Source organism: Heliangelus exortis, chromosome 3, assembly GCF_036169615.1.
Source record: "Heliangelus exortis chromosome 3, bHelExo1.hap1, whole genome shotgun sequence".
Lineage (NCBI taxonomy): Eukaryota > Metazoa > Chordata > Aves > Apodiformes > Trochilidae > Heliangelus > Heliangelus exortis.
Genome location: NC_092424.1, coordinates 66122650 through 66137530, shown reverse-complemented (window position 1 = coordinate 66137530; position 14881 = coordinate 66122650). Strand labels below are relative to the sequence as shown.

General features: G+C 38.4%; 1 protein-coding gene across 5 annotated transcripts in view; it reads right to left on the bottom strand.

Moving 5' to 3' along the window:
* Nucleotides 1–905: 905 nt before the first annotated feature.
* ROS1 (ROS proto-oncogene 1, receptor tyrosine kinase) overlaps nucleotides 906–14881 on the bottom strand; it is a 71834-nt gene continuing 57858 nt past the window's right edge. For 4 of the 5 annotated variants that reach the window (XM_071741096.1, XM_071741097.1, XM_071741098.1 and 1 more), the window contains 2 exons: nucleotides 11371–11534; nucleotides 906–1484 (listed from right to left, as the gene is read on the bottom strand). In XM_071741096.1, coding sequence (XP_071597197.1) covers nucleotides 1324–1484; nucleotides 11371–11534 — 325 coding nt within the window. In that variant the 3' untranslated portion in view covers nucleotides 906–1323. The remainder of the gene's footprint in view (nucleotides 1485–11370; nucleotides 11535–14881) is intronic. The other variant, XR_011725290.1, reaches the window with a different exon arrangement.

Sequence of the window (14881 nt, the reverse complement as noted above, 5' to 3'; positions counted from 1 at the left end):
ACTGGTAGTAACTGTTATTCATACTTTAGTTATTGAAATGGAAGGAATGGCTGTGCAATCCATCAAGCAGCACTTGAAGAGGAAGGAAACATTATATACTGTTTGTTTATTTATCCGCTACTCATGGTCTGATGGGCATAGCTTAGGTGAAAAAAAATATGTGCTGCAATTGTCATTAGGAAATCTGGCTTGCACACTAATTTGTAGATGAAGCAAAAATATTTATATAATTATATACTGTTTGAATGGGCTTTCTCAGGGACTTTGAAGGATCCTAATTCAAAAGCTGTCAACTTCTATTTTGTTGGAATAAAACAGTCAAACCCCAAATTTCTTGTTCATTTGTGCTGGAAATTTTTGAAGCTTTATCTCAGTGGAGCTACATCTAAAAACATGTATACATTCTGACATCAGATGGCATTTTTACTACTCTTCAATGTCCCTCATTATCAAATATTTCCATTAAATCAGAGCTTCCTGACAAATCTCCTGACAAACTCTACATAATTTGCAAACTACTATTCATGATGAAATTACTTATTGCTGTCTTTTATTCAGCAGTGATTTTATGTCATTATAATATATACTTTGACTTGATCTCCAGATACATCAAGGAAAAGTATTTCCCCTCACCCAATAGGATAAAAAAATAAGTGAGGATGTTTAAAACTGGAAAGGGAAAGTAAGAAAACAGGACTATCTAGATTCACAGATCAATTGCTGTGCAGTTTAATATTCAAGATGACTGCAAATATTTGCTTAAACTGAATAGTGAAATAGAACATCCCCAGCAGTGGACAACCCAGCCACCCTTTTTCAACCCTTTTCTTATTGGAATTCATAAAAATACAAAACTTATTTATCTTAGTTTTTTTTTTAATTTATAAAATCTTGTTTGTGCACAATGAAGCTACTTTTCAGCTGTTGGTTTGTTGTTTTTTTTTCATGAGCAAGTTGGTCTCTTTTTTGAAACACCATACCAGTACTTCCTTTTTGGAAGGATTGCCTATTTCTGAGGCATATATGATTGCACAAATTTAATCAACACCACAATAAAATCACTTGCTGTGTGATTACATATTTATTCCCTTTAACTACCTCTTGTGAAATACTTAAATCATAACATGTAGAAAATCAAAAGGCACCTAATTGTTGTGCTACTCTGCTACACATCATTCAGTATCTTATGATATTTTTCGGTAGTTTTAGTATTTTAGAGAGCTGCTTGTTTTTTAAGGCATCTTTTAAGGCATCTTGAGCAGAATATTCTCCTTGGTTTATGTCTTCTTTGATAGAGTTTTTTCTCTTCTTTCATTATTTCTTTCAAACAGAGGGAAACAGACTAAATTCAGCAGAACTGATGCTGCTTTGATCTTGGTTGCCATCTTTGACTAATACCAAATAATTTAAACCCTCTTGATTCCTTGTTTCCATTAGCGTAGCTGAAAGAGTACTGTCAGAATCAGCACATGGAACTTCATTATCTGCATGAAAAAAAAAAAAAAAAAGATAACAGCCCACTGTACAGTGTATATCTAGAATAAGAAAGCAAACATAATCAAACAGCAGGTGTAGTGACCCCATAAGGAGTGACTGATGATTCACGTTTATTTTCTGCTATTGCTTGTGTGGATTATAGCTTTAAGGAAATCACTTAAAGCAGGTTGGTCATCACCATCCCCACCTCCACAGGCATCTTATGAATACATCACTTTCTTGTTTTGGTAAGTAAAGATTGCCTGCATATAGCCAAAGTGATTTTAATCTGTACTTTTGTGTAACCCTGCTAACAATACTTTTTAAAGAGTCCCATAACATAGTAACATAGGCTTTTTCTACCTACTCAAGTGTTATATACTGTCTCTCTGGAGGACATATAACTGTTTTCTAAAGTTTGAACCTGGAAATCCAGTGCTTTTTTTTCCCACATCAAAAACCTATCTATTGTCCCCAGTTTCATACTGTTTAATATATTACAAATTTTAATGCAACAATTATTGACCAAAGGCTCATGTTATAATTGTTGTTGTTTTGGTTTTTTATTTTTTTTACTTGTAGTTCTTGTATTACACTCTCCCCTTATTTTACTTCATGACTGGAAAATGAAGCACTTGACATTCAGGGTTTTCTGTCCAAAAGAATCCCGAGCATTGTGCTGTTGCACCAACAACACATAATTTATTGTGTCACTATAAAGTCAGCTATAAAGTCAGAAGTGTGTTATGCATGCTGCAGTCCACTAGCAATGATTATCGGGAGAAAACTGAGGGGGAAATTTGATTTTTAGAAACCTGTTAGCAAGATGGGGACTGGGATATGGAGCAAACTGAGGTTGCATATCACAGTGACTGACGGCTATGAAAAATCATTTGATACTCACTTTGTCAGTTCAGGACTATTATGGCAATATTCAGTAATTCAGTCCCAATCAAACCTTTACCAGCCAGTACAGCTCTTTTTTATATTTGTTTTTTGCTTAATAAAATTTTAATGAGAAGCCTCAGGGGCAAGTTGCTTTGGAAAAGGCACACTGGGAAATGCTGAGGGCATGTTTGCAGCAAACTCTTAAGAGATAAACCTTAAAATAAGGATCCAAGTAAAACTGGGTATTTACAGACCAGACACATGCCGGCTGACCTGCCTAAGTATAGAACACTAGAGGAGCATTCAGATTTGTTTCCTGTATAAGTATCTGGAACCGATGAGGTGATGTTTACACAAATGTGAGTATGAGGTCACTGAGATATTTTTATCAGATATATAGATACATTACTAATTCTTTCTCCAACAGGTCTGAAGAACTACAGAATACATAAAATACTATAATCCTTTCTGAGCCGATGCCCTGCTGCATTTCTCATTACAGAGGAAAGGAGCTAATCAAACACCTTGCCTTGGTTTTACTTTTTGAGCTTTGGGGACAAAATAAACATGAAAGGCTATTTTTGCAGAATATTCTTACCTTATCCAAAAGCAGAGAAAGAGTATAATATTGATGTCCTTTCACCTATGATGTGACACATATAAGCTACATTGCCACTTTCACAATGAGATTTTTGACTGCAAGTTCTCTCTCCTTCTTTGTTGTGTCATCTCCTACTACAGTGTTTGGCACCTATGAAAGTTTAGCACCATTCTGACAGACAAGCCAAAAAAGCTATGCAAAGATCTCAAGTTATATAGTACAATGCTTGCCTCTCATGTAAGTCATCAAAGCAAGCAAATAATTTTTGCTCACTTAGTTATATGGATGGATGGATGGATGGATGGATGGATGGATGGATGGAGATAAAAGATACTTAAAATGAGCAACGGAGAGGAAAAAAAAAATTATATGTTGTGAAATTCCTGAAGAAAAGTGAGAGAGAGATGCACCACCAGCACTCTGGGAAGCCAATGCAGAGCATTCTGAATAATTTTTTTTAAGTCCTTACCAAAAAATGTTAAGTTTCAAGGAAGTCAGAGAGAAGCCGGAGTGGGGAGGCACACCAGAATATTCAAGAGATATCATTCTTTTCTTTTCAGTTTTAACATTGCTAAAATTAGTTGATTGATATATGGTCATGCTGGGTTATACGTGAGTAAATGCAGGATAAACCATGTGATATGATCCCCTCAGATTTCACAAGCAAAGCCTGGCTGAGTCAACAAAATGCTCTGAGAGAAGGCGTCCAAAGAACACCTTCATGGTAGCTGAAGTCGTGCTGAAGAGACAACAGCAAACGCTTAAATCCTGAGGGCTTGTCTACACTGTGGACTGCTGTGTAGTGTAGAGTTACCCATGTTCACTTTGAACAACTTACCTCAGGACATGAAGCAGGTTAGCTCTGACAGTCCACAGCTTTGTAGAGACTGAGAAGTGCCCTGCTGAGAAGCAGGTTCCCACTGAATTAATTATATGTTCTCTTTAGTTCTTTTAGGAACTAAAATGGCATGTTCACAGATACCTGTGTCAGGTCCTAACTGCATGTAGCTTTCACTTTGCTGGACACTTTTCCTAGTAGTGTTGTGCTTAAAGCCTAACCTCTGAGCCAAACTGCAGATAAATTAATTACAGTGCTTCTCTCCAGGGTTAGGTAGGAAATTACTCTAGAATCCTCAATCAATTGACACAAGAAACTGTGATCCCCTGACTTGCACTAATGAGGAATGGAGCTTGCTTGCACGGCCTCCTCTGAGGACACCAGTCCTAACCTGATAAAATCTCAGCATCTCTGTCAGCTGCTTCCTGCTGCAGGACAGCCATGGTGCCAAACTGGGTCATGTATCCTGCCTTGCAATTGCAGTGTCTTCCCTGGCCTGCTCTGTAGGCTGTATGGGCTTGCAACATGTTTGGAAGTCTTGCCTGGAAGGGTGCAAATTTTTATGATGTCTTGATAAGCAGATGGTTTTTTTTGGTTGTTTAAGTTCAGAGGGTGACAACATATAAGAAGAAAAAAAAACCCCATAAGAAAAGCTGATTGGTAGAGACTGAACAAACTGATCTAGAGATACTGATCTTCTATTACAGTTGTTTCAGGGCCAGATTCTCAGCCCCCGCAAATTAACAAAGCTCCATAGAAACCAGTGGGATGCCACTGATTTACACCAGCTAAGTATCCAGCTTGAGACATTACTAATTCTGGGTAACATGATCCTATACGATGCTTAGCACCTTCAATATGGTAAGGTATTTAGAAGTGCAGCCACGTTTTCTTTTCCCCACAAACATCCTCTTGCTTTTCTCACGCCTACTCTGCCCTTTGTCCCTGCCACACAATGTACATGGTAGCAAACAAGAGGCTGGCAGACTTACTGGTGTGGCTGAAAGAGGTATCCCACAGTGAACACATTCAAAAGAAGCACTTGGTCACCTATTTTTGCAAAGGGTGAAAAAGCTGGTTATTGAGCTCTGACTTCTCTACCTCAGTTATGTTGGTTAGCTCAAGGAGTTCCTGGGCAAGGAGTATTTTCCTAATACCTGCTGGCCACCTGAAGCTGGAGGTGCTGTATTTCAGTTTCTGCATGTTGCCAGTAAGAATATAAATAGAACAAATATATACCCGTTTTAATACTCCACTCTGTATTATATATCAGTGGAGACATATCTGTGTTTCCTGTCTAATGAAGCATATGATCTTGCATGGTTTGAGGATGACTCACCAAGCTTTGCTATTCTGTCAGACAGCAAAGGTGCTAAAAGTGAGAATTTTGCTCATCTTGCATTTCCACTGCACTAAACTGCATGAAGTGTTGATTGCCTGCTTTTGATTTTTATACATTTTTCAGAGATTGGTGGGCTGAAACCTCTGTGTGCAAGAAGCTGTTTGGGAAATACAGGTATAATTGTCTATTATCTTGTTTATTATCATTTATAATATAAGAACACCAAAACAAGCTCAGTTTCACATTTGCTATTATACAGTGCATCTGTATAAATAGGAAAGCACCTCCCTTCTCCGGGTCACCACACAGGTTTCATTTTAATAAGTTTCAGTCACACAGATCTTATATACCCAGTTCAAGCTCCTTGCCTAGTCTGCCTTTCCACTCCATGGAGAGAGAAAGCAGGGATGGATCCCTTTGTGGACACGCTTATTTTACACCCCTACTTTTACATACTGACACCCACAGAAGGTGTCTACAACCCTCTGGTGACTGTCAAACAGCCTAGAGAGCCAGCACAAATGCAGTCCCTTGTTTGAGTTTCTTATATCTTATATAGAGTTGCTTATATGGGTAATATACACTCATACTACACAAATGTCAGCTCTCATGTCATCTGATTTTTTTTTTTTTCCTCAGCTTAATATTAGCCTGACTTTCCTTGCAGTATCATGTGGCTCATGTGCACTCTCTGGAATCACACAGCATTTGTCTAGGGGACAAATAAGAAATGATCATGCCACCAAGTCCCTGTTTTCCTGCAGCTTTGTAACCACTCACTGTTTTGGGAGAAGCCTTTTCTCTGACCTCAGCTGGCTTTGGGTCAGCCACTCACTAAGCTAAGTGAGGAAGAGGATTACTGAATTTCAGAAAAGTACAAAGGAGACTAGATACAAGGTTTTAAAAATGTCTCTTATCAACACATCTGCTGTAGAGCAGCTTCCGTTTGTCCCAGTGATTACTTTAAGTTCAGAGAGGTGTGCAGAACAGTTTGTAAAAGGCAGCTGATTTTAGGAAAATAAAGTGATGACTTACACAGAGAACAGCTGACCAGCTCTCTCAGCCAGCAGAGAGAGTAGTCATATAACAAATAGCGAAATCACTGATGCCAGATTTTGTTATAAAATGCCTTCAGTACCAACTTTTACATTGAGATTAAAAAATTATTGATAATAATTTATAATTTTTAGCAAGTACTTTAGTTGCTGAAAAAAGTACATGAAGCTGAGCCAGTGACTTTGGAAAGAAAAGCAAAAAATGGGAACATTACAAAATTCTAACTGTTCTATCTTCCCAAATTTTTCAAGCAACATGTACATCTTAGCAATTTAAGAAACAAAAAACGAATCAAACAAACAAAAAAAAGCAAAACCAAAACAAAACCAAAAAAAAACCACCCCCAAAAAATAAAAAAGCAACCCCCCAAAAAACCCAACAAACCCACAATATGGTTTCGCAGTCAGATGTGTTTAATTTTAGTCTTTTGGTCCGGACTTCCTTGGGCTCCCTCCAACTACCCTGTAGCTCTCTAACCAAAGAAACCACTTCTAGCAGTAAAAGCGTGATGCTGTGACACAGCTTCTGAGCAGTTAAAAGTTTTTTTTTTTCCTTATAGGTCCAAAAGTGATTGTGGGGGGCAGCACTGATAAGAATAGTAATCCTGGGTCATAAAGGCAAGGAGCCACTCCAGCTGCTTAATGCCCAGTTGTCTGATGTAGGCAAAGATGTTTGCCAAAACAAACAGGTGTTTCCATCCATAACATTTGGGACTCAAAAAAAAAATATAGTACTGTCTTGTATGTACAAAAGTAAAAAGTTATGTCTGAAAATAGCTGGACTGGTTATTTTTACAGCAATGCAGGGGCATCCTGTTCGTTCTCTGATTCATAACATTTCGTTTGCCCGCCTTGAAACTGGGGAAGAACAGCCTGGATTTTAGCAAAGAATGGGGACTCTGGAGACAGGGCCTCTGCTGAATGAATTCCTACTGTATTCAAAACCCACTGGTGTCTCAGCCCTCTAGCTGGATAGCTCTTCCCTCATTCAAAAAATATAAATGATACTTAATGCCTGTGATTAATGTTCCAGGAAAGCCTGTAAGAGAGCAAGAAGGAAAAACTCTAAATTGGTAGACCTGTTCTTTACACTCTGTTTGCTTCCCTGCCTTCCAAAGCAGCAGTGACAGGAGCTGCTGGTATTGCTCAGACATATTTATTGCCACTTGATGCCTTTAGAAGGGTAACCCTTGCAATTACAAAGCTGGTGTCCTTTTTGCCATCCCCACACGACCCTGTTAGCGTGCTGTCCAGACCACTAACATACTGTCTGGATTAGGTCACCCGTACTTGCAATCTGTGTGTCACACTGCACCAGAATTAATACTGTTGAGAAAATCTAAGGTTTTTCAGCTCTCCCACCTATGAAACAGCACCAGCAGCATGTATGGACCTGCTAAAGTTGTGGCTATCTACAAGTAGGTAAGGCTGAACAAAATTTGGAAGATATATGATCCCACGTAAAGCTAAGTATCATAGTTATTTTGAGGCCTGTTGTTTCCCTTTGCTTGACATTTGGCTCTTTCTTTTGGAACCAAGTCTCCTGGTGAGAGCAAGCATTTCTTGGCAGGAGGCTCATGGCAGGAGTTTCATTACACACAAAGGCCAATGACCACATAACATTTTTGGAAAATGTTGTCTAGGACAGCCCATCCTGGAACAGTCTTTTAATTTATTTGTTTTGGCTGTCATCTTTCTACTGCTTCTACAAACACAAGAAGCACTTTACTTTGTCCTCTCTAAAAATGAAGGCAAATTTAAAAAATCACTTAGTAATAGGTGTTTTACAAGTCACAGACTGAGACATGTTCCATACACTGATCTGTTCACAACAGGGTCATTACAGACCACACATTTTACTCTGGAAGCTCATCTAGAACACAAATTTCTGATTCTTGCTTAAATTAATCATACTTCTGGAGCCAAAGTTTTACTGAACTCTGCTGCACAAGATTTACCTCATGGGCAGAAAAACTGATATATTAATTTAAGGCTGGAGAGCTACAACAATCTGACATGCATATGGCCCCAGTCAGATAATCCAACAACATTAAGACAACACCAGGACTCTAGGCCTTCAGTTATTTTTAACAGGGCATTTTTAACAGGCTTATGAAGACTGTACTTGGGGAAAAAGGGAGATAATCTACAGGTGAACTATCAATATAGAAAGAAATAAGTAGGTGCCTTATAGAGATATGTAAGGGGCTTATCATGTGTTTAATCTCTTAAAATACTTTCAAATGAGAGGGTGATAAGTAGATGAATATAATTCAAGATATACTCTTTCCTGATGGGAATTCCCTGTATGCAAATCACCAAATGAGCCTGAGAAAGGAAGAGTTAAAGGGGAATTCTGAGAACTGAATCATCAAAACATTGCGTGGAAAAGCATGAAAACTGTTGCCTTGTCTTTATATCCCAAGGCAGATCAAGCAGTGGGTCTGTGGCAACAACAGCTGGGCAGAGACTGTGGAAAGGGAAGAATGGGGGAAAGCCACAAGAAGGAACAGGGCAGCTGGTGGGGAAAGGGGCAAGACTCAGGCAGAGAGTGTGCTGAGAAAAACAGGTTGGCCCTGAGGCCTGTTACCAAATCTTTGCCTTGCCAATCACAGTGCACCATATTTTACCAAGTAGGTCAAAAATAGGCTTAATGAGTTCTGATTTAAAAAGTGATGACTGCCAATGGGTTCTCTTAATATAACATACATTATGGAGTACCACTATTAGTAAGACCAGAATTCCATTATACGACAACATTTTCTGTAGCAAACTGGTGGGGTTTTTTTAATTTTTGACCATTCAAACTTCATGGGAGCCTCAATCCATATTTTTGTTTTCAATACTTGTCCATTTCTAAGAACACTACTTTTGTCCCTAGCCAGCAAATAAAGCAATGTTTTTTTCTCTGCAAGCTCAGCTGTGTGTCAGAACTTGAAATTTTGGCAAAATATTCTTTTTATGTTCAAAATACACATTTGTCATCCCAGTGAAAGTAATTATTTGCCTGGATTAAGGAAGTTAACAGCAGTGGAACTATCATATATAGCTTGCACATGGTAAGCAGAGACTTACACTGAAAGTAGAATTGCATGTTACATCTGTGCCAGGCCTGATCCACCAAGAGGATGAAAACTTATATTCTAGTTTCTTCACCCATCTCCAAGCAGCAGAAGGACAGGTTTGCATTTAAAAGTTTCAACCTTGCTAAAGATTTAAACAGGTACTGATGTTATGTCACAAGAATTTCCTGACTCCCTTAGTTTTCATGTCTCTGTTGCTCATGGAGTCCAGGAATGCAAAACAAAGATGTTTCAGCTGGGAAATCACACCAGGAGTAGATGCAAGCCATCAGATCAATACATCCCTGTGCTCAGTGGATGTGGCATTCCTGTAGCCATCTGACAATTAAACATCTGGTCAAAGATGCTGTATGCAAGTTAAATATGACAAGTGATCCAGAGTCCAGCCATCATCAGTAGAAAGGTAAAAGTTGGCCCTTCATGCTATGATACCTGCTTAAAACATAGGAACTGTCACTCTCTACTCTGACAGGGGGGGTTGGATGAGATGATCTTTCGAGGTCCCTTCCAACCCCTAACTTTCCATGATTCTATCATTCTGAAGATGTGTTTCTACTCCTGACAACTGAAATCTCTAGAAGAATATCTGCCTCAGATGAGACTCATAGCTTCTAGGCAGATGCATTTAAGTGAGATAAAGTCCATCCAACCTGTAAGGCTTACTAGCTTGGGCATAGCTGTACTCTTTTCCTGACTTAGTACCAGGTTTAAATTTGTGCCAGATTAAGTATCTCTTTCCTGAACTCCACTATTCAAAGCAAAAATACCCTTAATAAACTGAAATTCATAAAGATAAACTACCTGATAAATATTAGCAAAAAATCAAATAGATTATCGTTAACTGAGCATTGGACAAAACCAGTGAAGTGAATACAGATAGAATCCTGTAGAAAAAAATACTGTGTAATTCTGTAATTGAGTGTTGTGTCATTGCTGGAATTCATTAGCAAGTTTTTTAGGAAATCATAAAATACTGATGAATCAAAACAATTTATGAAGAAGGATGAGTTTCTAGTGCAGAAATATTTTGTGAAGAGTAATAAAAAGAAAAACAACAAAAAAACAAAACATAGCCTTTAGATATTTTAGGAGAAAAGGAGGTTTTTCTTTTTTAAGAACAGAAATATTTTTCATTAGAAAACCATAGAATGCAAAGAGATTAAATAAATAAGAAAAAACAGACAAACAAACAAATAAATAAAAACCCAACACCCCTGGAAATAGAAGTGAAATATTTCAACTGATCAAAATTTTCTATTCACATTCTCAGAATACAGGTTTTTCCTAAGACTTCACTTTTCTCAGGAATTACTACAGGATGTAAAAAACACCTTGTTCTGGCCCAGTCAGGATGTTAACTTTGAGTTTAGATTTGACAACTTCGAATTTAGCTTCACCTGTTTTTTCTAATTCCTGTTATCACCACCTTCATAATGTTCTTATATAATCTGGTTTTGTTGTGTTCCATGTCTTAGGTTTGTCTTTCCTAATATCATCTAGTTTTATTCATGGTGTGTAGAGAACAGGAATGATGTGGCTCCTGGCTGGAGCTATCACAGTTTGGGCTGGGATAAGTGCTGCCTTACTTTTAGGTTCCTAATTTATGTCTCACTTTCACGCAGCTACTGAATCTTAGTACCCCTGCAGTAAGTGCTGACCTGCCATGTTTAGCTGATGGAGAGAGAGTAAATGCCTTTGAAACTGGAACAGGTTTCCACCCAGAAGCCTTCTAAAGCTCTCCTAGATGTACATGGGGAGCAAAGTTAAGCATTTAGTTCAGGGGAAAATGGTCATGAAGCATCAAAAATTTAGATGCAATCTGCATGACTGTGAGGCAGGCTCAGTAGCTACCTCACCGAGGTCTTTTTGCTTGGTAATCTTATATGTGCTTCACCTGATGCATCGTACCTAATGGCACCTCAGGAATATTTACAAGTTCATTATAAGAAAGGTTTTTCCATCATTGTTCTTCCCATTTCATAGGCAGAGAATTTGAGGCAGTCACAAATACAGTGAAAAGAACTGCTGAATCCCACTTTGCTCACAGGGAGGAGGCCATGGGGACAGCTGGTCTGGCCCACGCTCACCTTCAAAAGCTTGGTTGATGACTCCAGTTACTGGCTCTTTTTCTGCAAAGCGGTGGATGGAGGGCAGTGGAGAGTGTCTTATCTCTTGCAGTTTGTCCTGAATGTAAGAGAATGTAGGCCTGTTGTGAGGTTCTTGGGCCCAGCATCTTACCATTAAATCACATCTGGAAAAAGAATCATTAAAATGAAAACATTAAAGGCAATAGAATCAATCATCTTGACACTTGCCATTAAATTATCTGAGAAGCAAATCTGGCCAAGTTTTTCAACTTCTGAAAGCTTTATATGTGGTACAAAAATTACCATCAGCTGCCGAGGAAAGAACAATCGGATTAAAGATCAGTTGTCAGGGATCCTCACTTTGAATGCTTTTAATTTTTCAAAGATGGATATTTTTGAGATTGGGAGCAGCTATAACATTAGAAAAATAAAAAGGCACATTTTCCATTAAAATCTTTCATTGAAATACTCACCAATACTTTCTAAGAAAGTAGAAAAGGGAGTAATTCTCTCACAGACACACACACAGAATTTAAAAAAAATGTCTATAAGCAGAAACAAACCTAAATCTATCAGTTTGTTTAATTCTTCTACACATGCTATCTCAAGTACCAGGGAAGTTCAAGGCACACCCTCCAGCAGAGAGGGGGTTAATTTAGACTTCTCTTCTACCTTCAGACCAAAACAAATAGGAGTAAATTTTCCCTTCAAAGGCAAAAACTGTATGAGTTCCTCTGGGTGGAGGGATCCTAGCCCACCTTGCACAATCCTATCTGTACCATTCAGTGGAAATCCCTTCCTCCTGTTTGTCTAAAGGATAGGGCTGATTTGTATTGCTTGCTCAAGGTGAGTCCAGGCTACACAAAACCAAATCCTACAAAAGCCAAAGGGAGCCAGGCTGAAAATCAAAACACAGTCAGCACCTGGACATGTTAAGTGTTGGGAGTGAAGAGAGGTCTTGGAGTCTCAAAACCAGAGAACAGTGTTTGAGCAGCCAGTGAAAGGTCGGCTCAGGAAGCTGCTACTGGAATGCAGAGTATTCACCTCTAAGCCTTAAGTTCAAATCCTCCCATGACAAGCAGCCTCCCAGACCTGCTGCTATGTGACACCAGGAGTTACTGAGTTATGTGAAATGAATTGGCTTGCTCAGATCCTTACTTATCCATCTTAAAAAGGAGATTGTCATCCTTCACCACAATTGGGTATTTTTGAAAACCCTTGGTGATGGAAGAAATCTCTTGACTTCTGATTTTTCAATTATATTTTTCATTAAAATATTGCCGTGGGGTAAGAAATGTGAGAAGAAACATTGTTTCAGGACCACTTTTCATCAACCTGTATCATGTAGCTGTAAAGCCTGACAGAGTGATTCTGTGTTTTCAAATCTTGAAAATCCATCTTGAGAATCTAAAAAGTAGTCAATACTTCATAATGCTCTGAATTACCACATCTGCTTACTTTCAGTTGTACTGTTTATTTATAACTCTGGGCATATAGATGGAAGTACTGAATAGGACTCAAAATGAGTCAAAATAACTGTAGTTTCCCTTCTGCTGACAGTAAATTGTCTGTTACATTGAATCTGAAAGCCAGCTTTAGATGCTAGAAGCCAAACAATTTGCTATTTGATCATGCTGGTTGTTAGGATACCCAAGAAAAACTACAATATCTTTGGGCAATCTGTTCCACCATCTCACCATCCTCATTGTAAATAAGTGTCTTCCTTATATACAGTCTAAATCTACAACCTTTTCATTTATCAGAGAGGAACACAACGAATGTGGATTCTGAATGTTTTTGTATTCCTAAGAACAATTGCTGTTTTTTGGTTGGGGTTTTTTGTTAGTTTGTTTTGGGCTTTTTTGTTGGGTTTTTTTTTTTGGTTGGTTGGGGTTTTGTTGGGTTTTGCGTTTTGGTTTGTGGTTTTGTTTTTGTTTGTTTGGTTTTTTTGTTGTTGACAGTCTGCTTTATAAAGCCATTCAGTTTTGTTGTTGAGTGGAGATATTAATTGCTGCAAAAACATTCAAAACTGGAATCTTCTCATTTTAATTATAGTCCATTATATTAAGTCCCTCCAGGAGGGTGTTCCTAGAAGCAAATAGCAAAAGCTTTTAGTTACCAAACAACAATTTCATAATAAAACAAAAGTTTCTTCATCAAACTCAGCTGTATAGCTTTGCATGGAAGTGAGCATTTGTTGAAATAACAGCTTCAAGTCAGCAAGCAGCACCAGGCTTGTACAAATTCTCCTGAGAGCAGCTCACAGGCTTTCAGGGTCTAGGCCATATTATCTCTGCTGAGTTTAACCTTTGGCATGCCCTGGCACGCAAAACTTACACCCAGGTGGCTATGCTAGGTGAGTATCTCTGGCTGCAAATGTAGTGCCACAGATGCATCTAATTTGTATTTCAATAAATGTGGCTCATATATAGATCCCCAAACCCCCTTTCCAACTCATTACCAGTCTTTGTCTACACACACTTCCTTGGGGGAAAGTAGATAATTACTCCCTGGGGTAACATCCTGTGAAGGCAAGGGAGAGAATTTCTCTTCTCTGTCAAAAAAAACCCAAAACAATCCCACTTCCTTAGTGCTTTTACACCCCAAGGTTTCTGTGTCAGCCCTACTTGCCCTTGCAGTGTAAGTCTACCTCAGATTCCTAAACACTTCTCAGCTGAAGTAGTTTGGCCTTTGAACTCTCTTCCTATCACTGATGGTTTGTTTTGTTAAATGACAATGAGCAAGCCAAAGTGCAGAGGAGACAATTACTGACTACTGATGTCCTGATGCAGGTTCAAAACCACAAGAAGGGAAGCAGGAATGTCAAGAATCTTAGCATGCCATTAATGACCTAGCAAAGTATCAAAAAGCTATTTACCCTACTGACAGAAGCTGCATGCAGGTGCTGAGTGTTCACCAAATGAGATAAAAGATGGTACAAAAGTCTAAGAGCCCCTTCAGCCCCTCACCTTTCAAAAACTATGCTACTGCTATTAGGATCTGATCCTACAAGTTACAACAGGCAGAGCAGTGTTTAAGCCCTACCTGCTATGCTAGATTTCAGATCTCAGACCTTAAAATTTACTTCAAGCAGAGTTTTCTCGATTCTTCTGAAGATCTGGTCTCTCATTTCAATGGCAATTTATTTAAGCCTTTGAGCTTGAATATAAAACCAGTGTATGGATACAAATTACCTTCTATGCTTTTTTATTCAGAAGCCAGCTGTCAGGAATTTTTGAGGAAGCCTTTTTAAGTGGAAAATATTGAAACTGAAATTGCTTTGGGCCCTCATTTGTTCTGTGACTTCCAGTTCTTACAATAAAATCTCAGTCTCTTCAGTTCTTTGTTTTCTTCAAGTGTTAGAGCTTACTTTTTTTTGTTTGTTTGTTTGTTTGTGTGTTACAAATATATTATTTCAGCTATACCTATGTAACAATTCATTCTCTCTGAAACTCAGCATGGTAATTTATGTGACACAGAGATCTGGGCTTCCCAATCACAGAATTATTCT